Source organism: Penicillium solitum (assembly GCF_028829755.1).
Source record: "Penicillium solitum strain IBT 25940 chromosome Unknown utg000008l_segment0_segment0, whole genome shotgun sequence".
Classification (NCBI taxonomy): domain Eukaryota; kingdom Fungi; phylum Ascomycota; class Eurotiomycetes; order Eurotiales; family Aspergillaceae; genus Penicillium; species Penicillium solitum.
This window is the reverse complement of record NW_027072127.1, coordinates 2,792,751-2,816,636: the sequence shown is the minus strand read 5'-3', so window position 1 is coordinate 2,816,636 and position 23,886 is coordinate 2,792,751. Positions and strand designations below refer to the sequence as shown.

At 48.4% G+C, this 23,886-nt stretch overlaps 7 protein-coding genes across 7 annotated transcripts; 3 read left to right on the top strand and 4 right to left on the bottom strand.

Annotated features, from left to right (window-relative positions):
• Nucleotides 1-1,809: 1,809 nt before the first annotated feature.
• gprM lies at nt 1,810-3,513 on the bottom strand (the record flags this gene model as incomplete). The annotated part of the gene is made up of 3 exons (XM_040954003.2): nt 1,810-3,072; nt 3,160-3,281; nt 3,345-3,513. The coding sequence occupies 3 exons, from the start codon at nt 3,511-3,513 to the stop codon at nt 1,810-1,812; spliced, it is 1,554 nt and encodes a 517-aa protein (XP_040815411.1).
• A 3,196-nt stretch (nt 3,514-6,709) lies between these two features.
• Nucleotides 6,710-9,264, bottom strand: N7455_010363 (uncharacterized protein; the record flags this gene model as incomplete). The annotated part of the gene is made up of 6 exons (XM_065606429.1): nt 6,710-7,542; nt 7,598-8,253; nt 8,309-8,846; nt 8,916-9,116; nt 9,168-9,196; nt 9,245-9,264. 6 exons carry the CDS (start codon nt 9,262-9,264, stop codon nt 6,710-6,712), a joined length of 2,277 nt encoding a protein of 758 aa, XP_065460392.1.
• Nucleotides 9,265-9,919: 655 nt separating this feature from the next.
• Nucleotides 9,920-13,582, bottom strand: N7455_010362 (uncharacterized protein; the record flags this gene model as incomplete). Its single annotated transcript, XM_040954134.2, has 2 exons — nt 9,920-10,155; nt 10,219-13,582. 2 exons carry the CDS (start codon nt 13,580-13,582, stop codon nt 9,920-9,922), a joined length of 3,600 nt encoding a protein of 1,199 aa, XP_040815437.2.
• An 836-nt stretch (nt 13,583-14,418) lies between these two features.
• On the top strand, nt 14,419-17,507 carry N7455_010361 (FACT complex subunit POB3; the record flags this gene model as incomplete). The annotated part of the gene is made up of 8 exons (XM_065606428.1): nt 14,419-14,423; nt 15,375-15,488; nt 15,538-15,760; nt 15,813-16,576; nt 16,626-16,757; nt 16,820-17,053; nt 17,110-17,182; nt 17,238-17,507. 8 exons carry the CDS (start codon nt 14,419-14,421, stop codon nt 17,505-17,507), a joined length of 1,815 nt encoding a protein of 604 aa, XP_065460391.1.
• A 597-nt stretch (nt 17,508-18,104) lies between these two features.
• On the top strand, nt 18,105-20,384 carry aspB (septin AspB). The gene is made up of 5 exons (XM_065606427.1): nt 18,105-18,257; nt 18,358-18,409; nt 18,488-18,778; nt 18,829-19,295; nt 19,354-20,384. Exons 2-5 carry the CDS (start codon nt 18,406-18,408, stop codon nt 19,987-19,989), a joined length of 1,398 nt encoding a protein of 465 aa, XP_065460390.1. The 5' UTR covers nt 18,105-18,257; nt 18,358-18,405; the 3' UTR covers nt 19,990-20,384.
• A 950-nt stretch (nt 20,385-21,334) lies between these two features.
• N7455_010359 (uncharacterized protein) lies at nt 21,335-22,486 on the top strand (the record flags this gene model as incomplete). Its single annotated transcript, XM_040954069.2, has 1 exon — nt 21,335-22,486. One exon carries the CDS (start codon nt 21,335-21,337, stop codon nt 22,484-22,486), a length of 1,152 nt encoding a protein of 383 aa, XP_040815561.2.
• A 174-nt stretch (nt 22,487-22,660) lies between these two features.
• Nucleotides 22,661-23,306, bottom strand: N7455_010358 (uncharacterized protein; the record flags this gene model as incomplete). The annotated part of the gene is made up of 3 exons (XM_065606426.1): nt 22,661-22,846; nt 22,931-23,089; nt 23,160-23,306. The coding sequence occupies 3 exons, from the start codon at nt 23,304-23,306 to the stop codon at nt 22,661-22,663; spliced, it is 492 nt and encodes a 163-aa protein (XP_065460389.1).
• Nucleotides 23,307-23,886: the final 580 nt, after the last annotated feature.

The window sequence follows — 23,886 nt, the reverse complement described above, 5'->3', positions numbered from 1 at the left end:
TCTGCCCCGGATTATACACGGTATACAATCGTATTCAATATATGGGGTACGAAGCTATACGCTATTAAAAACACGTGCCAACCCCACCCCAAGTGCAATAAATGCCGAAGGAACCGTTGTCCTGGCCTATCAACAGCCACCAATTCCAGATGTCAACTAGAACTAGGGATCATCCAGCTCCGTATGTCTACTTCTTTGGTTTCCAATGTCGGGTCTGGGGAACATGCCACCTCGGTCGATTAACCCCGCAATCGGGAGTTCTCGTGAAATCACCACATACAATGCACCTAGATAGGAAGATCTGCAGAACTAGATCAAACACATAGAAATGTTGGTGGCATTTTTAGAAAAGATCCTTGGATGGTTCGCCGGATAGATTTGCCGGAGTTGGGATGCGGGGGGTTCGTGAGCCGTGGATTCCTTTTTCTCATTCCCGAGGTCAGTATGACAGCGTTGGACAGAGGAATCTATGAAACAGATGTTTAACTAAAAATCAAGTTAACGGTTTTCCTCCCATCTGGTATTTTAGATCAGCGTAGAAACTCCATATGTCATTCTAGTCTACCACTACGTAGTTAGCCCCAACCCCTCACCACTATATACCCCTGTTCCAACATACGCAATTAAGTTAAATTCCCGATCCTGGACCATACAGGGTCTATAATCCCTATACAAAATACCAAAAATGTTCCACTCAGCCACGCAATTTAGAGAATGCCCTTATGTAGGTACAACGCTCCAAGCTTGGACCTCGACAGACGAATCTCACATAATCACCAATCCCGGTCACGGACCAGCTGCACGGCCGAAGAGTTTCTACCCGATGCATCCAGCAAGAATCTAGAAGGGTTCTCCGAAATTCTAACAGGGATGTCACTGTGTATAGTGTACTCCGTATACCTAGTAGGGTTTCGCTAATATAATAACCCTTGCAGTCACATTTAACCGGCAGTAAAGCTGGTAAGTACTCCGCCGCAATACACACATTACAGGATGAAACTATATTGAAACACTAGCCCTAACGAGGCAAAACCGCCGTTCCTGCATGTCGGAAAACTAGTGGAGTCCGTAGTAATCCCGACATGCGCTAGGCAGGGGAAATAGTGCCGCCCCCGGTATTAGAGGTGTTGTTACGTAGCACGGAGTACGATGGCTTGGTGGGACCGTTTTTTTGTTTTTTGTTTTTTTTTTTTTTCCCCTACGCGAATCCGGCATTTTCCCGTAGTAATTTGTGTACACGGCTGGTCAGGTCCACAACTGCAGTTCTAGTGGAATTATATCACTTCATTCATAGCCACACGCACGGGCATACCGATGTGGGGACCTGACTGAATTGCCGTGGTTGAGATTGCGATTGAGATTGGGACGGGTGCAATGTGAATCGCTATGTTGAGATTGTAATGGGGGATTGTAACGGGGATGGATTAGACCCGATTTTCCGGTAGTAATTGTGGAGTCAAAATATCAAAATAGATTAGAATAGAATCATATTGTATACCAAGTGGAATCAAGTACGAATATGAAATACATAAACATCATACATCATTGATACATACACGTAGGGATTGCAAAAATCACCGACACCTAACCGGGAAATACTGAGACATCTCCTGTAACACCGTGTCTCAAGAGAAAACCCGAGAATATCCCTTCAATGGTTCTTTTTTGCGTAGATCTCCCATGTTTCAGAAAGGGGAGGACAGTATAGGCCAAAGATGGGACAGATCAAACAAAACCCCAGTGAATATTTTAGAACATTAATAGGAAAGAAAAAAAGAGGGTCAAACAGGAAAACGTATTTCAGTAACATTACACTTGTTCTCGCCCGTACGCCGGTGCAAACGAGGACTGGGGATCCCACTCGCGTGCACTAGGCGGCCTAGGCCCTGAAAAGCTCAAGGAGGGACGCACATAGCGGGCCTCACGAGCGACCTGAGTATTGCGCTCGGAACTTGGACTAGGGCTGGCGATCGGACTACGGCCGTATCCAGTCATATGTGTAGGGCTTGGCGAGGGCACGAAAGCACTGCGGTCATGCCCGCCCATTTGTGTAGGACTCGGTGAGCGCATGAAAGCATTGCGATCAAGTCGGGAAGGGCTTGGCGAGCGCATGAATGTATCGGGTGATTTCACAGATGTAGTCAGCATTTCGAAGCCCTTGTTATCAGCGAAGCGGGTGGTCGCATCCGCAGAGACGAACTCGTTGCGGCGTGTCACTTTGCGGTGGAATAAATCCAGCCAGCCAGCGAACATGGATGGACGAGCGAAGAGGATGAAGTTCCAGAAGCCGACGAGCGAGAGCAGAAACACGACTGCTAGTAGTGTTGCTTCGTTGGGGCCGATGGCTGCGGCGTATTCGCGACAGAGATCCTTGTCGCCGGTTTCGGCGAGGCACATTAGCCAGGGGCCTGCGGTTTTGACGTTTTCTACTGTTGGCGCCACAGCGTTATCGAGGCCGATGAAGACGACTGCGAAGAAGAGTACGTTGCCGAGAATGATTGATGTGAGGGCGATGCCGCGCCATTGGAGTTTAAGGACGCGGCGTATGCGCCGGTAGGCTTGTCGGGCTGTCACGGTGCCGATGCTGGCTGAATATGAGGGGAGGTTGGTACCGGAGCTGCCTGATGTTGAGGCGGATTTGTCGAAGAGAGAGCGAAGGTAGATGTGGGTACAGTAGACCATTGTGGATAGTTGGAGAAAGAGGGCTGCGACGGCGAAAATCATGACTGGGATCCAGTAGTCGTATAGTCCGTTGGTTACGTTGATATGACAGATATCGCCAAACCGGAATGACACCCCGGTCAGTATCAGCATAATTGTGAGTCCGATTGCTGGGATTCCGAATCCGCAGACAAAGGCTGCCCACATGAACTTCGGTCCTAGAACTCTTTCCCAGCATACTTGTAGGTGGAAAGCCATTGTGCGGATAAAACTCCAAATGACCACTAGCCAACCCCCGAATAACAACAAGGACCCGGAGAAGGCACAGGAAAGATTGGAGCGCATGTCATTGGGGGTGATTGCATTGTGGCATTGGTCTGGTTTGGCGCCGAGGGGGATGATAAAGGCGAGCTAGATCAAAAGTTAGCCATAAAAGTTCCCAGTGCACGCCAACATCCCACTTGCCTCCATGCAACAAATTCCCAGCGTAAAGCAGACACTCAGATAATGACGGTGGGTCCATTTGGCTGGTAGCACGGCGTAGGAGATCAACAAGAAGATACAAAGAGGGAGAATGGCGACGCTGATCCAACTCGTGATACTGATTTTATCGGCCAAGTCTATATAACCATAACCACGTTAGGCATTGGAATTAGAAAGGGCCAAGATATTACTGAACTCACCAGTGTCATATCTCCACTCGGCAAGAGGACATGGCAAGCAACAAGAATAAGTGCTATTGCCATAGCTGACGTTTTTGCAATAGCGACCATCGATAAATCCCCCGACGGTAGGGAATAGCGTCTCCTGCAGGAAGGGGGCCGGGCAATGTCCAGTTAGGGCGTGCACCATGATGGCGAGATATGCATATCCTGCGCGAATTCCTAACGCGCCAGCGCGATATCGCAAAGGAATAGTATATGTAGCCGAGAGAAGGAGAGAGGGATAGAGAAAGGATAAATGGGGGTATACATTATACTTTGTACGATGTACTCTCGGTACTTCGTACTACCGGTACGTTGGGAAGTATAGTTTGGAAAGGCCCGTTCCCTGCCCCACCGACACACGAGGCACCAGGTCTACCCACGGTCCTCTAGAACTCAATTCGGTCTTGGCAAAGTTATTTAGCGGGGATAAAATACAGTACGGTGTACTACATACATACATGTGTATGTATATTACAATACGGAGTCCGGAGTACACGACCTTTTGAAAATGACTGACCGAAGAACGTATGTAGAAGGCCATAAGCCATAGTTAGTACGTTTGGTGATAATCCGAGACTCTTGGTGTAAAAGAATACTCCGTACTCCGTATCTTTAAATATGGAGAGCACAGTGTAGATCTCATTGTAATATTCTAGTGTATTACTGATATATGTTGGAATATTATATTATTGATAATTAATACCAGCACCATTTATCAGCCTCTTCCATACTTTGCCCTTTCCGTGGTTAGTGCTTTTGACTATTTTTTCAGCCCACAATGAATACAATGTTAATGTTGATCTATGTTTTATTTAAATGAGACTCAATAATAGATCTATGTAAATACTTTGAAGGTGATAAATTACACAGCTGACAGTCTAGCCCCAAGCTGACAGCAGGTCTGCCAAGCACTCGCCTCTTCAACTCTTCGCTATTCTGGCACCTGATTCGATTGCATTCTTTACCCCTGGAGATCAAATTCTGCCTGTTGTAGCACAGAGGGGCAAAAAGTGGCCAGTGTCACCAACAATAGAATTCCTTCCCGAGAGCCCACGCGTTAATCCACCCAATCATTACGACCAACCCACCTCTCGCTGTGATCACCGCCGGCATTCGTCGCTCACGAGTCCAATCGGATGGCTAACAGAGTTATATATGCTATATATATGTACTCTGTATGCTACTAGACGATCTATCACAGCGAAGTGGTCAACTAGATGATTTGAATGTATCTACAAGTCCCAGACTCCCGATCCATGCCAGTCTCCGTATCGACCAGATCCTGATCCTCGCGTTAGATCTTATTTATGGGTAGATCAGCTGACCCATCACTCTATAAAACATACACTGTCCACAATAATGGTCCAAAGTACCTATATGTATGCCTAGATCACACCGACATCCTCTGATCATCACACCTAGCGCCAATCACGGACCCCGACTCTTAAACCAGTTAAACACGTACTCTTCGCATCTCGATATTTTGTTCTTTTCTATCAAGATCACCATCATCCACTTATGAGTCATATACAACGCCTAGCACACGCACAGCCCGATGTCCGCATCACATCACAGAACCCCACCGGTAGTTCTCCTTATCACCTTGATTCTACCCTCGCAATTACCAGGGCCCTTCATGTACAATATATCTATCTGCCTTGGGTGTAGATACACCCTAGGCCTAAGCACAAAGCTATCAATCCGACTCGCTAACTCTTCCCCCACTAGCTCGTAGTCAACCCTATACCCTACAAGAAAGACAAAAAAAGAAACTACAGGGCAGAATAATGTTCGCTACTGAAACAACAACCCTCATTTCGCCAAGATATAGATAAGCTAGGCGACTGCTGCCGTCAAAACTACTCCGTAAAGTAAGAGGAAAAGAGCGTCCAAATATCTAGCAACGCCCCAGCCCCCACTTCGTTCTATTCCCAAACCAAGTACAGAGTAAATCACTCAACAAAAAACACCAAATACACGAGCTCAATATTATCGTTGAATTTGCACTTACACCCACTCGCCCAGTCGCGCTAAAACTGCAGCGTTTGAAATCCTTTATAATGTAGATACCCTCCGACCTCATCGCAAAACCCAAACCCAAGCCCAAGCCTCTCGCTAAAATAATAAAGTAATGTTCAAGCCCCTTCATCTAAATCTAAAATCTTTAAATCTAAAGTCTCTAACTTCCTCCCCCACAGCGATCAAGCCTTAAATTCGAGTGCTATAAACCCCTCTTTCCACCCCCATGCTGCACCTCCGCCAAACTTTCCATTCTCCATTCTCCATTCTGAAACAAGATCCCCAGAATCCTACCCAACACGAAATATGTACGGGATAACCGGTAAGAGTAACCCGAGATATTCTCGTGGCCGTGTAGATCCTGAATCATGTCGCATCTGGAGCGACATAATTCGGATAACTTGCCTCCCAGAACCCCGGATGGGTAAATCAGTGGGGGCAAGTGGATTCCGTGACACCACAGTCAACGGAAAACCTGCAACATTGAGTGTTGGGTTTTAGTTTTAGGGCTGCAGCGGTGGGTTAGGGTAGTGCTAAGAGATTAAAAAAGAGGTTGGTGATATTTAGGTGTGTTAGTGGGTGTGTTATCTTTTGGCCCCCCTCGAGGCAGTTTTGTGGTTCTTTGTTTCACTAAAATTGGTAAAGGACAATCAAAGAGTAGATGATGATCAAACCGGCCTAGAAAAGGTCGAATAAATACTAGAATATATCTGGATACTATGGATAATGTATGGAGTACGGAGTACTCCGCACAGGGTTCGGCGTCATATGCAGAACGCAGAGGCAACTAAACCGAAGCTGCAGAATCAAATGAGGAAAGGTTCTCGACCTTGAATTTGCTAATATTCCTGGTTTCTCCTTCTTTAGAATCCATTGCCTAATCTATTGTTATACTACATACACTGCACATTGTACCGAATACACTTGCACTATACTATGATTACTATAAGAGGCCCACGGGTATCATGATCATTACTCATGTCTCTGGCATTCGTCACACCATGTGAGGGCCACATCCCCCGCATGAGTGATGAGAATACCCAGCTGCTTGGCGCTTGACGAGCCATTCCTAAACATGGCGTGGCGTGTTGGTGGTAACAGGACTCATATGCATAGTCACGTCACAGTTCGACGCCAGCCAGCACATTACTCTGCAAATACGCCATTCACTCATCGGTCCAATACAGGTCCGACCAAGGAGGGACCAGGTACTATACAATGAGGGTGGTTGCCGAGCCCGCGACAACCCCTCCACTCTGGACGTTATGCCTAGTTCACAACCTGAAAAACCTTATCTTGTGAAAACAAGGCACCTTCAAGCCTCAGGGACCAGAAGAACCAGGTGATCGGGTCGAACTCTCATCCCACCCCCACTCCTTCAGCAACTGCTGCACACGGTACTCTGTCGCCCAGCCCAGATCAGACTCGATACTCCTCAGCAGACGCACGGTAGTGCGGCGCTCACGCGGGTCAGTCAGACACTGCCCGCTAACAAAGAGCGGCTGCAGCGAGTTAATCCTGACGCTTCCATCCGGCCGGGAGAGACCGATACCCACGATCTCGCGGCTGTGGAATGCGATCTCAGACTCGATGGAGCGGTATGACTGGAGCCGGAGCGTGATCGTGCTCCGGCGGCTGGTGGACTCGTGCGGCTTGTTAATGAGCAGCAGAATGCGCGCCATGTGGTAATGCTGCATGGCGGAGGCACACATAGGCAAACTGTACCAGATTTCCTGCAGGGTGGACATGTCTTCGTTTTCGTTGCGCGCGCGATGGTGTGTTAGATTGGATGGGTCCATTCGTGCGCAGGGCTGGAATGTTTCTGGGATTCCGTTATACCATGCGTCGAGCTCGGATTCGAGCCTGTACCACCGCTCCAAAAGGACTTGTTGTGACACGCCTAAGGGCCCTGGCACGGATCGGTGGTCGGTGAGGTGCACGTTGTCGCCGGAGCTTATGAAGTTGACTATCTTGGACATTATCCAGACTAGGCCGTTACTGATTAGGTCTTCTTTCATTATATCTTCGCCTTCTGGATATCCTGCAGCGCCTGTGTTGCTGGCGCGGACAAAGCCTGCGTTATCGATAAGTAGGCCTGCTTCGGTCCAGAGGACTGTGTCGTCTGTGTTCAGTCTTGTATGGCATTCATTGATGACTTCTTTCTGTCAGCGGAGTTTTTGGGGAACGATTCGTTGGGAGAAAACACTCACATGCAGCTAAATAGTCCTGCCGCGCGAAATTCCAAAATGTCGCCCTCCGAGCCTTGGAAAGACCCGACTTCTTAGGCGTCTGCGTTTGATATGAATTTTCTCCCGGAGACGCACGCTGCTCAAGAGGCATCATGCCCACTTCAGCGACATCAAGCAACGACTTCACGCCACTCAAATGACGATTCCACGCAGGGCCTGCTGCATCGAGGAACTCATACACAGACAGAATGGCCGTCGCCGAGAGCACCTCGTCGGAATGAACTCCATGCGAGAGCCGACTACCAGAAACCCGTCTGCGGCGCTTACGTGGGTTATCCGAATCTACAGAAAGCTCGGCAGCCTGCCATAGACCGAAAGCCTCGGGGGTGCTCAATGGGGGTGGACCCTCTGCGTCGGGTTGCAGCTCCTTCATTAACAGCTGGATGGCCTTTTCATAATACTTGGCCCCATACCATGCGAAGTCGGGGTCTTTGTCGGGCCACAGTTCCATGGCGGCTTGCTGTGTGCAGACTCCGCCTACTGCTGCCTTGGCACCTTTGACTCGGCCTAGCTGTTTGGCGGAATATGCGCAGGCAGCGAATTTCAAGAGAGGGTTGGTTCTTGCTCGCACTGGGACGTATGAAGCGAAATATGTCCCTAGGTCAAAGAGATCCATCCTGCAGGTATCATCGTTACTCATGGTTCCACATCAGCGCATGGGAGAAAACGTACCACAGCCCTGGCCCTTCCGAGTAATGTCGCAGAAGAAAAGCGGTCTCGAAATCAGTCTCTGAATTATCGTCTGGTGTGTGATTCATGAGGCTCATTTGACTCATATGGCTCAAGCTTCTCTGTGAAGCTGCCGGTCTTGATGGAAGTGCAGTGTTCCGGTCAGAGAGTTGCATACTTGGGTCGATGGAGGGGGACATCGAATGCGAGGGGTTGAGGAGGAAATTAATATTGGTATTATTGCTGGTGGACGACAGCGACATGGAGGGCGAAGCCGGGGGTATAGCGGCACTCCGTCGTGGGTTTGGAGAGGTATAGGAGGTATTATCGGAGACCGAGTGGTCTAGGGAAGAATAAGGGAAGCGATCGTGCGTTGCGACCGCCGACAAGGCTTCCAATCCCTGTGTCTCAGCATCGCTCGTTCGAGAGCCTCCACTACCCCATCTGTAATGTGGGGAGTCTGTTTGCGCTGCGATGCTCGGGTCTGCCAGTGAGGCTTCGAGGTCGTCGGCATATGGATCTGAGTTGTCGACGAAGATTACTGCAGAGAATGTGAGCCACCGTCCAACAAAAGCCCAGGCCCAAACGATATCTCCCAGTGGTGCCGTACCATGTTTGGGAACATCCAGCCACACACTATCCTTATCAAAGGTGTTCTTGTACGAATAGAACCCGTTGAGACTCCCCCGACCATCAGGGGAGTTCCGGTTCATCGACGCGTTCTGTTGATGGCGGAAAACTACTCCTTCGCTCGGACGACATTCTCGGCCACCTTTGCGACACTGTGAACACTCGGGCTTTTCTTCATCGCCTATAAATTATTTAGTCAGGCAATCAAACGGCCGAGAGAACAGATCCCTACATTTAAGCTTTCGTGTTCGACACGTTAAGCTGGGTCACGTCAGCAATGTACCACAACAGTTGGGCGCATAAACTTACCAGCCGGTTCGTGATCGCATACCGAAATGGCATGAATGCGACGCAGTAACAACATCCGAGGTAGAGAAAGTGGTCGGGGTTGAGGTTGGGGAAACGAAAACCTGGAGATCGACTTGCGGGGAGAGACCAGGTGACCTGGGGCCCCCACACAAATAACCTGAGTCAGACAAGGGCTGTGCTCCGGAGGTCATGTGCTCAGGTGTTATTAAGTGAAAATTGGCCTACGCACTTTTTTTTTCGACATATCTACATATTGCTATCATAGTATATATATATACGTATTTCTTGAGAATATATCCATCAGCAAAAGGGTATTGTATTAATTGTTGTGTCCACGAACGAAGCGTGGCTATCTACACATCTCCAACCTCCCTAGCAACACCCATCCACTCAAGTAGGAAATAAATCGTGGAAAAGCATATGGTACATCAACACAGAGGCATATTCACAATAGAGATTTCAAAGAATGTATCAGCCACAAGGAGCCAGGGGAGAAAAAGAAAATTTGAGGATAAATCGCGATATGGCCGGCGCGAAAACAAACAAAAGCGAATAAAACAAAAGACATTAAAGACGGCTGGGTATAGCAACGTTGCTTCTGATAAAAACAAAGCAAAAACGGTAGCCTCGAAGCAAATCAGAGGCGTTAGGTGTTTTTGGAGCGAGAAGGGGGCATTAAAGGACCGGGGCACCCGGGTTAGGCTGGTGCAGCGAGTTGAAGAGGTACTCGGGCGGCACACGCTGCATGTCGGATGGCCGATCGGTGCCGAAGGTTTGAGGGGCAGCAGCGTAGCCCTGGCGGCGGCGCTGTACCTTGTTCAGGATTACACCAGCTAGGACGATGAGGAAGACGCAGCCGAGAGCACAACAGAAAGCTACCAAGACTGCGATGCCATTGGAGTGATGTTTTGCTAGGTTGACAAGTCAGTATTGAGCCCCGTCAAGTCAAGAAAAAAAAGGTCAGGTAAACTCACTGTTAGTGGTGTAAGGGTTTTTGTTCTCGGAAAAGAACTGCGACATGCTGCCCGGTTGGCCATCGGCTTTCTGGGAAAGGATAAATGGAGTGATATGGGTTCCATTGTAGAGCGCCGCTGATGCATGTCCGAAGTCCGGAATCACAAGCGAACCCATGATCAACAACGTCTGGTCGTTACTTAACAGGGAGGCTGCGGAATGATCATGGCGGAGAGGAAGAAGCTCTAGACCACGAATGGCCGTGCCCTCGGCGAAAAGATTCCCGGGAGATAGGAAATTGGAACCGTCATAGCTTAAGAAGAAAGCCGACCCATTGGTCGCAGTACCTCCAAGCCAGAACTTTGACAGATCTGCGCTAGAAGCAGTAAATGTAGTGACATTTCCGGGGAGATCCGACTGGGATGCTCCAGAGAAGGCAGTCCATTCTTCAGCTTTCGCGTCGTAGATAGCAATTGAGGTCTTGTTGCCACCCACATTAAGGTCGCCCACCGCCATCAGCTTATTTTGACTGGCCCAGTAAAGGTCAATCACGGTGCCACTCATGGACGAGCCAGGTTGATCCCATTCGCCAGTGGTGGCATCCATATAGCAGACAGAATTACATGGGAACTGCCCGACACCTTCGAAGTTTCCTCCAAAGTAGATATCGGACGAGCTCGGACGATTGACGACAGCATTGACCGAAACATTCGAGCCTGTGAAAACCGGCTGCGTCTGAGAGAACTCATTCTTGTCCAGGTCGTAAATGACGAGACCTTGCAGAGTGCCACGACCGATGCTTCCGGTGACGTTTCCACCCGCATAGAGGGTGTCATTGTGCACAAGCATTGAAAAAAATGTTGAGTTACTGTCGACACCCTGAGGCAGACCTGAGATCTTTTCATTGGTGCCGTTGAGGATGGCAATGTTTTCAATGGTTGATCCATTGCTGCCAGCGGCAGCGAAATGCCCACCGTAGATGGTGAGATTGCGGCCCGAACCGGTATCATAGGCACCGGTGATCAGACCAGTGCTGGACTTTTGATGGTTAACCTTCATCGACAGAGGAACGAGTTGCAAATCACTAGGGTCTAGCAGTGATACCGCACCACCAGCGATGATACCATTGGTGGCAAGGTTGCCGGCCAGAATGAGCGTGTTGTTGTGCGAAGCAACACTTGAGAGATGACCACCGAACTGCATCTGTGTAACATTAAGGTTCTGGAGCCAGTCCTTGTGGGAAGGGACCCAAATGGCGAAACCAGCAACAGATACCGCGGGGTTCCCATTGAAAGCAACAATCTGGTCGAAGTCGCCGCTCACGGCAAGGATGGTTTCGTTAATAGCAGTCGATGCATTCAATTCAACAGGCCAAATGGAATTGACAGGACCGTTCAGTCCTGCCCCAAGGGCCGACCACTCTTTGGAAGAGTACGAGTATGCCGCAACGTGTGTGAGGCCGTTTGAGCCTGCGTCTGAGGTATCTGTGAAGCGACCTCCAACGTACAGAATATTGTCAAGGGTGGCCATTGCTACTACTGGAGAGTTCAATCCAGAGCCGGGCATTGCTGTGACATTGCCATCTTTCATCGACATTATGTGATGAATCTTGCTGTCTGAGAAGTTGCCGGCGACATAAATCACATCGTCATGCTCCTGGATGATTGAGATTGTTGCGTTGTGGTCAAGTGAAGTGCCCGCCTTATTGATGTCCGACTCGGTAAGATCCGAGGTTTCCGTCTTGGAGGTCGGATCATAGTCGTACAGTCCATTCAGACCGCCAGTGCTGGAGAGTAGTTCAAATCGGACACGAGACGCCACAATGGTGATATCTCCTTGACCGTCCTTGGCCCGCAGTGTAACTTTTGGTCGGAAGGAGTCACTGTTGGCATCAACATACCCAGTATAGACTTCGTCATACTTGTCGTCGCGGTTGGTCTGATAGATATATGATGGATCGGGCTGGTTGGAGTTAGATCCACTCGAAAGGGTAGCCGTGACATTAACGATGCCCCGTGAGCTGCAAGAGTTGTCCTGGCTGCAGCCGGGTGTATACAGCTTGATGGTATAGTTGCCAGATTTCTTCACATCAGGCTCGAAGGTGACGGATGTAGTCGAGGCATCAGAGTCAGTCACCTTTGCAGACACATACCCAGACTCGACAGTCCAAGAACCGGTGCGCGTTGACTTGGCAGGGTATTCGATGCCTGAGCATGTCGGTTCGTTGTATTGATCGACAGCGTATGTTAGGATTTGATCTTGGAAGACTTCAATGCCGTTCAGGCCAGCTCCTTGTCCGTACCAACTAAGAATTTCAATCTGGAGTCCTTGCATACCGACGGGGTTAACCATGGTGAATTCACGATATTTTTCAGTCGTGTTGCTGGAAAGCGGGCAGGAGGAGTCACAGCTAGTCTTTTTTCCTGACTCGTCGGTGTAAGTCAGATTCATGATACCATTATCGGGGAGCGCTCGAAGTAAAAAGGACTTGGTGCCGCGTCCATCCAAATGGGTGTTGTAAAGGCGGATTTTGGTTGGGAAAAAGTCGAAACCGAGGTCTGCCCTCCAAAATCCCGGCGCATAGTCGTGTAGAAGATAGGTCTTGCCTTTGGCAGCCTCCCCATTTGTCGAACAAATGATATTACGAGGATCGGAGTAGCCGTCCAAAGAGGAGTCTGCATCGGATGTGACGGTCGCATTTTGAAGGTTGAGAATTTGCCTTTCGTTTGAGGAGCTAGTGGTGTTTCCCAGAGCATCAAATGATCCCCCAAAGATGATATGACCATTGTCAGCCTTCAAAATCGAGCTGACAGGCCCATTCAGGCCCTTGAACGGGAGATCAGTCCAGCCATCGTCGGGCGCCCACGCGACGGCGTTAGTCGTGTTGTCGTGGGTGAATTTTCCTCCAACGTAGACCCGGTTAGTGTCCTGATCGCAAGTCACAGCCGCTACCGAGCCCGAAAGTCCCGGCAAGGCAGTAACTTTGTTGGTATTCGGGTTGAAGAGAGCAGCACCGGGCGAATCGACCCCGCCCAGGCTAGTGAAGTTACCACCGACAAACATCCCCGCAAATTTTCCATCCTTTTGGGTGAAGGGGCACATTGCCTTGATTTGCGCATTGGCGGACGAAAGATTTGTGAGAATGCCGTTCGGTAGTGGGGTCAGAAGGGCTTGGGTGCCATCAGGAATTGATTCGGTCTGTTCCTTATACTGATAGAGGGAGACACCGTCGAAATCACCAGTGATTGATACCCGTCCCAGCGAGGTCAGGTCCAGTTCCGGAACGGAGACTGACTCGAATGACAGGGCGTTGAGAGTCGGTAAAAGCGCAAGAAGCGAGGGCCAGCCGGCCGCCGCGGGCCCAAACAATGAAGAGATCCTCATTGTCGTGGGAGCGACGACGGGCAAGAGAAGTGTAGTTGACCAGTTGAAATTGGTGAAGCGAGTGTGGGAAGACTAGACAGGGTTGTGCTGACTAGGGAATTCAGGGAGGCCGTCAGGCCGCAACGCGTGGAGAAAAGAACGTGATAAGGAATGTGGCATAAAAAAAAGAGAACTTAAAAGCGAAGGAATGTAAATGAATGAATCATGCTCGAGACCGAAGCCTCACTGCATTTGAGTATTAACGAATGACTGGATATGAAGATGAAGGGAACCCAGGGGAAGACCCAGTTTGCTTGTTTTTCGAAATTGAAATGGTAATACTTCAAATTACACCTCCCAAATTAAAAATACAGCGACCCATCACGCTAATGCACTTCACGACTCACAGACAACCAATAGGAATGGCTCTTCCCAGCCTCCCGTTTAAATAGTGGGGACCTATGAACCGTGGGTGTGATGTTGAATGTCTTGCTGTTGACAAGGATAGCAACATGTACCACTAGTGGAAAGAGAAAAGGTATCTGCAATTGAGGGCTCTGTTGTTTGTCAAACAAATCCTCAAATTGATAATATCTACTAGTCTTGCCTACAATTACTAGGGCAAGGGGGACTCGGTAGAATAAGGATCTACCGTCGTACGACTAATTTGCCGGTAATGACGATGATGTACAACATACGGAGTACAAAATACAAAATATTTAGCACTGCCCTTATCTCCTGTAAAGTCACATCCCCTTTAACCCTTTTGATATATCAAAGTGTTGATGTCATTTGTTTCGATGCCTGTCTACAGTGTACATGCGTACTTACCTAACTACATGTACTTATCTATAACTATGGTGTATTGGTAGATCGATATATATTAATATAGTCTTAGAATTCCATCGTACACCACCGTTGAGCTAAACCACCAAGTGGATCCCGAGATTTTGTCGCAGAAATGATCCAGAGCCCCGCGGTGTTTCGCTTAAATATAGAATCGGGCTCCACGATCTGGTTCGGTCTGCGTAGAACACACGCAATCCTCCGGGGCATACGTTGTATGTAAATATTTGGCTCCTTCAGAATCCACATTATCAACATATACCGTCTGTATCTCTATACCAGGCAGTGTAATATGTCTACCTACAACATAGTTTGCAGCCCTGAAGGTTCATAGGTGTACATAATCCATAGAGTTTACCTAGGTATGCTATAACAGAGGCATTAAGGAGGTTCTACATGATGGAAAAGGAAGAACATTACGCTTGTTTCATAGATCTGACACCTCTAAATTCTAGAAGATTTCCTGTTTAATGCATACTACGTAGTATTATTCTTCGTTTCAACCCAGTCAACACCTAAATAAACAACCTTGGGAGAGTCGGCTAGGGGCCTAACGAGTGAAATGATGTGATATGGCTTGCAACAAAATATGAATTGGTCATCTAGGAACCACCAGTGCAACAGCCAGTTGAGTGATGACTTGACTGATGATTTTACTTAAATAATTGTGATTGACTTCCAAGGTTTCTCTCTTCAATGACCAATGCGTTTCAGAATATATGACCAACTCAACTATTCTATATTGCATCTGAATAAAAATTTCAAGACTAATGTTTAGAAATTGAAACTTGAATGATCCCTTCAGAATACCAACCCAAAAAGCAAATAACTAGAGAATACATAAATGCTCAACATGCTCGTTATTGCCTCAGGCATTAACGCTAAACGCTTTTTGGCTGAAGTGGCCTCCCTACGGCGCGCCGCAACGCGAACTCCAGAAACCGAAATCTTAAAGCTTTCAACCCAGCTTGCCCTCATCCCTCACCTACCTTTCTCATCTGTTTTCTCGCCCCTTTAAACCTCTTACTTCTACAACCTCTCCCTTTAACTGCCGCAATCTTACATCTACAAGCTCCATCATGTAAGATTTTTCGCAGTGCTTCTCATGTCTGGCACTGACCATCCTATAGGGAGAGCTTCGACAACATCTACCTAGACCTCTCAAAGCAGCCTGGAAAATGCAAGCTTGCTGAAAGTGGTCTGGGCTGGCGCCCGTCTGGCGGTGGCGATACTTTCACCCTTGATAGCAGCAACATCGGCGCAGCCCACTGGAGTCGCGCTGCGAAAGGCTTTGAGCTGAAGATCCTATCGCGATCATCTGGAGTAATCCAACTGGATGGATTTGATCAAGAGGTATACACCGAAGATTTTGCGACCGTTGACGTACAAACTGACAACCTAAAAGGACCTTGAGCGACTGAGCAAAGCATTCAAGATTTGGTACGGCATTAACGTGGAGACCCGCGAGCACGCTTTGCGAGGATGGAACTGGGGCAAGGCAGAATTCACAAAAGCAGAGTTGGCCTTTAACGTCCAAAACCGACCTGCCTTCGAGGTCCCTTATTCCGAAATCTCAAACACCAACCTGGCTGGAAGAAACGAGGTCGCCGTTGAATTCTCCCTCCCCACCGGCGACGGAAACGATGCCGTGACAAAGCCCGGAAGCACAAAGAACCGAGGTCGCAAGGCTGCCGCAGGCCCTGACGAGTTGGTTGAAATGCGGTTTTACATTCCCGGAACGGCCATGAAGAAGGAGAAGGCGGAAGGTGCCGAAGGCGCTGAGGGCGAGGAAGAAGACAACGAGGAAGAGGTTGAGGAGCAGAATGCTGCCAATCTCTTTTACGAGACGCTTATGGACAAGGCCGAGATTGGAGACGTTGCCGGTGATACATTTGCCACTTTCCTGGATGTTCTTCACCTTACGCCCAGAGGTCGCTTCGATATCGACATGTACGAATCGTCCTTCCGGTTGCGCGGAAAGACATACGACTACAAGATTCAATATTCGGCCATTAAGAAATTCTTCCTCCTTCCCAAGAATGACGATACCCACACTCTTATTGTGCTTGGTCTTGATCCCCCTCTGCGACAGGGTCAGACCCGTTATCCTTTCCTGGTTATGCAGCTGAAGCTTGACGAAGAGATTAGCCTGGAGATGAACATGACAGAGTCGGTTTCCCTACGCTTATGTCTACTTCGCCCACTAACAACCTTTTAGGGATATCTTGAAAAGTCAGTACAAGGACAGGTTGCAGCCGCACTACGAAGAACCAATCCACCAAGTCGTCACCAAGGTCTTCCGTGGCCTATCTGGAAAGAAGGTCATTATGCCTTCCAAGGATTTCTCTAGGTCAGTAACTGCCAGCCTATTTTTTGCAACAGCCCCGTGGCCCATCGCTAACATTCCCATAGCCACCACGGTCACCAAGGCGTCAAGTGTTCAATCAAGGCCAACGAGGGTCTTCTGTACTTCTTGGATAAGAGTCTCATGTTTGTTCCCAAGCCCGCGACCTACATTCAAATGGAGAACATCGCGATTGTCACAATGTCGCGTGTTGGAGGCGCTGTTTCCGCCAGCCGAACCTTCGACATCGCTGTTAGCCTGAAGGGTGGATTGGGTGAGCACCAATTTTCCAACATCAACCGGTAAGTACCCCGAATTCTTTTTCATCTTGTTTCTGGCGATATTCTGACATGAACAGTGAGGAGCAAAAATCCCTCGAGGACTTTTTCAAGGCTAAGAACATCCGCATCAAGAACGAGATGGCCGAAGAGGTATGTGGACTATGATTCCCTGGTTCGTTAATACCTATGCTAATTTATTTCCTAGGCTGCTGGACTTATTGCTGCTGCCCTTGACAACGATGCCATGGGATCCAGTGACGACGAAGTACGACCTGACCGCGGATCAGCCGATGAGGATGAGTCGTCAGTTGACGAGGACTTTGCTGGTTCTTCGGAATCTGATGTGGCCGAGGAGTTCGACTCGGATCACGAGAGCAGTGGCGATAGCGATGAGGAGATGGGCGATGCTTCCGATGGAGGAGGCGACAAGCAGGATGACGAGCGTCCCAAGAAGAAGACCAAAACGGCTAATTAGATGTACAGCTAGTTTCAAAATATCCAAGTCTCTTCTAGTAATACATACGATGTTTTATAGTCCAATGTTCCAAGGTTATCTTCCTGATATAGTGGATCTCACGTGAGCTGGTGATTGGCGGGACCAATTCTGGGGCTTCTTAACCCCTGATCTCAGGAGAAGAGATATCTGGCAAGTACATAAGTACATAAGTACACATGCATGTAGACGAGGGTAACTTCCGAGCAATCCCCAATAGGAAACCCCATCTTCCTAGCTCGAAATAAAACTGCAGTCCTATTGCTTAGAGCCATGCGAGCTACAATCACGAGCAATTTACGGTGTTTTTTACGGTGTACAAAGTAAATAAAGTAGAAAAGACCCGAAATATAGATAAAATAGGATCACTTAAAACAAAGAAAGCAAAAGAGAAAAATAAAATCAATCAGATATAATAGATATATATTCTCAATATATAATAGATAAACGATCAGTCCAAATTCAAAATTGTATACATGTACATAGTTGAACACATCAGGTGTTTCTACGCGGGTCGATCCAAACCAACTCCAGAATAGCTGGGCCCCCCCCCCCCCCGACAACCTCCCCCCTTTCTTTCCCAGACTGGCAGAGTCAACCTCCTTCTCTCCATCCTCCTCCTCTTCTTTCGTTTCATTTTCTTCCTTCTCCTCTTCTTTTCTTTTCCTCGTCTCTCGCTTCTGGCCAATTTACTCCAGCCCCCTTTTTTTTTTTTGGAAAGAACAATTCCAGGTACATCCCCCCCCCTGCTCCCCAAATTTTTTTTCCCCTATCGCGACAATTCGACCCCACTGAAGATTAGGAAAGGCAACTGACGACATTCATCATCTAGGGGATCTTAATTCACGGTTTTACATATCCTAAATCCCAGGCTTTCGCAATGTGTAAGCTATCCCACCCGGTGATCAGGAGACAAACAATCTCGAGGCTCTTCCCCAGACAAGATGCTGATAAGTTTGAAGCTTCACCACCTGCGAGCAGCTCCCCCGTCGCGTCTCCGGTCGCGTCCCGGGACTCTGCCACTCCCAACAACGGCCTGGAGTCGCCTTTCGTCGAGCGCAGCAACCCCATGGGCTCCGGTATCGCCCAAACCGTCAGCTCCCGCGATCCCAAGGCCGCAGCTCAGGCCGCTACTGACATGAAGAACGTCGTCCGCCGCAAGCTGACTGGCTACGTCGGTTTCGCCAACCTGCCCAACCAGTGGCACCGCAAGAGTGTCCGCAAGGGCTTTAACTTCAACGTCATGGTTGTCGGTAAGTTAGACAGGTGATAACATTCGATGAACTATACTCATATCCACCAGGTGAATCTGGTCTCGGAAAGTCCACCCTCGTCAACACCCTGTTCAACACCTCGCTCTACCCCCCGAAGGAGCGCACCGGTCCTAATGCCGATATCATCCCCAAGACCGTGTCTATCCAGTCGACCAGCGCCGACATTGAGGAGAACGGTGTGCGTCTCCGCCTAAGCGTGATTGATACCCCCGGCTTCGGTGACTTTGTCAACAACGATGACTCCTGGCGCCCAATTGTCGAGAACATCGAGCAGCGCTACGACACCTACCTGGAGGCCGAGAACAAGGTCAACCGCAGCAACATTGTCGACAACCGCATCCACGCCTGTGTCTACTTCATCCAGCCTACCGGCCACTCCCTGAAGCCCCTGGACATCGAGGTGATGCGCCGCCTGCACACCAAGGTCAACCTGATCCCCGTCATTGCCAAGGCCGATACATTGACCGACGAGGAAGTCGCCCTTTTCAAGCAGCGTGTATGTTTTTGGAATCCCTTTTTAATTCGATTGAAATTGTGGATATTAACTCTTCTAGATCCTTGCCGATATCGAACAACACTCCCTCCAGATCTTCGAAGGCCCCCGCTACGAGCTTGACGATGAGGAGACCATTGCTGAGAACCAGGAGATCATGTCCAAGGTTCCCTTCGCCGTTGTTGGTGCCAACTCCGAGGTGACCACTGCTGACGGTCGTCGCGTCCGTGGCCGTAGCTACCCCTGGGGTATCATCGAGGTCGACAACGAGGAGCACTGCGACTTTGTCAAGCTGCGCCAGATGCTGATCCGCACCCACATGGAGGAGCTCAAGGAGCACACCAACAACTTCCTGTACGAGAACTACCGGTCCGACAAGCTCACCCTGATGGGCGTTGCCCAAGACCCCAGCGTCTTCAAGGAGGTCAACCCTGCCGTCAAGCAGGAGGAGGAGCGCGCCCTGCACGAGCAGAAGCTGGCCAAGATGGAAGCCGAAATGAAGATGGTCTTCCAGCAGAAGGTCGCCGAAAAAGAAAGCAAGCTCAAACAGAGCGAAGACGAACTCTATGCCCGGCATCGCGAGATGAAGGATCAACTAGATCGCCAACGCGGAGAACTCGAGGAGAAGAAGGGTCGCCTCGAGACCGGACGCCCCGTCGAAGAAAAGGGCAAGCGAAAGGGTTTCTCGCTTCGCTAATGTCCATGCCCCTCCCATTGCTTTTGCCTCTGCCTATACTTCTGGCAACTAACTGATCCCACTCTCGTTCCCTTTTTTTTCCTTACACTTGTCACCCATCACACTCCCTCACCATCCCATAACGCAACTGCTTTCTCACTGGATGGGCCCACGCACCGAAAAAAGAATGGTGATTTTTTTTCTTACCGATTGATTGATAATACGATCCTGCGAGGGTCAGCCTGGGACCTTTCACTTCTTGTGATGTACTTTTTGCTACGCCATATCTTGTCTTGCCGCTTTTCTGTGTGCCCTATTACCCGCTCATTTCGTTTATTTTCTTAGTGTTTGGGACATTTGGTTGTTTGTTCGCCGCCTGTCCGTGTGTTAGTCAATTCAGCGCTTCAGCTTTAGACTTTACAGTTCAAGTAAATGGTAGACAGTATAATTTAATTTTCAGATGTATATGGTAGCTTGTGTACAAAGTAGGTAACAGGCACCACCTGCTCTCGAGTCTGCAAGTACCGGGGTATTCTCCATATTCATTGGATCGACAATGATACTATCAAGCTAACTAATTGAGAAAGGAGAGAGAAGCAAGGGAAGATGGGGAAGATAGCGAAATTCTCCCCATTATATATATTGTAGCGTGACAGTATATAAAATCTTGAATTATGCTGCATAAACCCTCGAGCCTGAGGTGATAAAATAGTGGTAGTTGGAAGACTACTTGATATGGCAATGTATCATAGGTTATACATAGAAAAGTCTCTTACACAGAGTATGCTTTTTTCAACGCCTTCGTATACATCTAAAAAGAGCATCCAAAAGAGCATCCAAAAGATTAACAAAAAGACATGACAAGGCCGTATAAGCGGCCGACTATTCTTCTATATATATATATATAGCAGTGTTACAGACGCGCTCGAAATCGGCTTGACCAATACACACTTCATAACTATGTTTTGGACCTACCGCCAAGCCGTGGCGCAGATCATTAATGGGGGTCGCGTTATGTTGAGTGCGGAAAGAATGCGTTTTGTATGTTATAGTATAGACCCGGACAAAGCCAGTAAGTGGGAGAGTTCGATGGAATTCTATAGCACACCATAGTATATCCGACAGTGCGAGGGCTTAGGGAATCTTGAGTCAAGATACCCCGCTTTAGCCTGAAGTGTCCTGAGTTTCTCGATCTTTTGTGGGCTTTCTTGTGACTCTTGTTTAGTTCTGAGCTTCTTGACTAGGCTCATTTCACAGCAAGAAGTTTCTGATCTACTTCCCTATTATCATGTCTGCAGACTGGGCCCTTGGCAGCTTGGTGGTAGCAATTATCGCCCTAGTCATAAGTAGGGAACTCCCGCTCACCATGGTCATGAGAACGATCATTGCGACCTGCTTGCAGTGGCTTCGCTTTGAATCTGCCTTTTGTGATTCTGCTGTCTGGGATAATCTACCAGATGGCTCATGTTTTCATTCCCATCGTAATTGCTCGCCTGATGCACCCGGACGTGAGCTGTTTAGCAAGCTTTCTGACACTCATGGCACAAAAGAGTTCTTGGAGTACTTCTCGGCTCTGAGTGCCTATCAAGATAAGAGGGCTGTCAAAAAGCCGCTGGAGTTGGATTTGATGCGAAAGTATTTCCATACGGATGTGAAAACGCTATTGCTGTGTTGCATGTCTACTATTGAAGACAAATGCACCTGGCAATTTCGCTATAATCCGCACTCCAACTCTTATATCTTCCTGTTCGGGAAGTCCTTTTTGGTGTTAAAGAAACACGCGAAATACTTCGAAGCCGACATCCATGCTCCATGCAGGGATTGTGATATTGTGACCCGACGGACGAAGGTAGAACTCGAAAGCATTATCATATCAGGTTCACCGCCGTGGTACCAGGAGATGGTACAAAATAACCATCGTGTGGCTTTCAGTTTCCCACAGCCGGATGGAAAAAGCATGGCCCGGGCTGGTTGGATTATCGCTATTGGTCTCGGCGATGCTATGGCACTACCATACTTTGCGACATCCTTCGGTGACTTTCAGCCACTATCTCCAATATCTCATCACAGAGGGCCTGGTCAAGGCTCTTATTGGAAGGGGTGTCAGTACCTCCTAAAATTTATCAACGGTCAAATCAGAGAGGCATTCCCTGATGACCCTCATAAAGAGCTTGTGCAAGTCACAAACAAAGCAATTGAAGGAATGTTGAAGGATCATACAGGGAGTGCAATATCTCGCTTTATAAACAATACACCACTTGATAATGCGGTCTGCAAAGGCAAGTACACGGATGGGCTTGGTGTATCTGACATTGAGTTTGCCATCGACGTATTTAACAGCCTTTACCTTGAAAGGCCACATATCGACCGTTTACGAGGAATCCTTCTACCTGTACTTGTAGGATCTATCAGAGGCCTCCACAAGGTTTTGCAGCATCTGAATACCCACAGTTTTCAATTGAGAGGGGAGTTCAATGACCTGGTGGTCGAGAACGATCCTGTTTTTCTTGGATACTAGAACTAGCAATGTGACTACAGCGATACAAATTAAACACAGAGAGGTCATAGAATAAGGGTCAAAACTCCCGTTTTTAGTAAATACAGATGCCTCAATGCCTGAATTCAGACTGACAGAATAATTAAAAGTTCAGGTAAAACGGTGGGCCATCAGCACAACTGGTACGTTTCATCATCAGACACTTGAGTCACTCTCACTCCTATTATGTAGCGGGAGTTCCTCTTTCACAGTAGAACCCCGGTGCTGGCCCTTAGCCTTGTAGTATCGATAGTCCAGGTAGGAAACGACAGTCGTATAGACCGAAAGAAGACTAAACTCTCCCATGTCAGTAAAGTTTTCTGATTGATTATTAGGGGTTTCCTGTGGTCTTGAGTTTGCTCACTTCATGTTTGCGGATAACACGATCACCACCCATCCCAGGGCGCAACCTGTACCCACACACACCTGGAGATTTGCCTGTAAGACGAGGAACACCACAGCGCCCCAAAAGACTATCTCCAGCGAATTCAGAATAAGGTATGCTTTTAGGCTCGCCCATCGCTGGAGGCGAGAAACGTGTTCCGTCAGGAGCTGGTAAAGGATGATTACCAGTGATTTGGCACCCTATATTCCATATTTTGCGTTAGATAGAACCTTTGAAAGTGCCATCTTGCATAGGATGGTTGATTCTTACCATTCCTATTCCCATGGTACTGGCTCGAGTCCTTGTCTGTTGCCCCGAAAGGAGCATTCGGGCGACGGAAAGAGCGATAATAACGACTGCCAACAACACTTGCACCAAATGGACCTTGAACTTGTGATGCGAATGGAAGAGGGCCATTTTTGACATCTTTGATATTGTTGACATTGTTGGTATTTTCGAGCAGTATGAGTGTATGAAATGCAATGCAATTGGCCTCAGAAAATGTGACTCTTGATCTCTCTATGCATTCTTGTGGTCTTGCTCTACATCCTTTATATACCTTCGACTCCTGATGATATGAGAAAAAGTTTAGATTGTAGATTAGGCTCCCGAAGTATAGAACCGAATACGATACTAAGCCCTTTTACTCTCCATGCATAGTGACCATCTCCGCCTGCCAAGCACAAATGCCAAACACAAGTGCCAAGCTCGATATCAGCTCCAGACCTGGGCGTAAGACCCACAAATCCTCAAATATACATAAAACCAAGATCTAAGATTGGAGCTAGGGGTCATAGTTGGTAAGTAATCAAGCATTGCACCTATAGCATATCGTATAAAGTGTCAGCCTTCTTGATCTTCGGGATCTTCGTCTCGGGTTCGGGTTCGGATCCAAGGCAAAAACCATGCGGTTGCGTTCCTTCGGGCCGTTAAAATAGCTTGTAGCCAAGAAGCGCTCTTCTAGGCTTCCATTTTTTTTCCACAGCAAAAATATTTC

What these genes read in the sequence shown, in the direction of transcription:
- aspB (XM_065606427.1), top strand. An exon ending in CTTCAACGTCATGGTTGTCG is followed by an intron (nt 18,779 to 18,828) that starts GTAAGTTAGACA and finishes CATATCCACCAG; the next exon opens with GTGAATCTGGTCTCGGAAAG. An exon ending in TCGCCCTTTTCAAGCAGCGT is followed by an intron (nt 19,296 to 19,353) that starts GTATGTTTTTGG and finishes TAACTCTTCTAG; the next exon opens with ATCCTTGCCGATATCGAACA.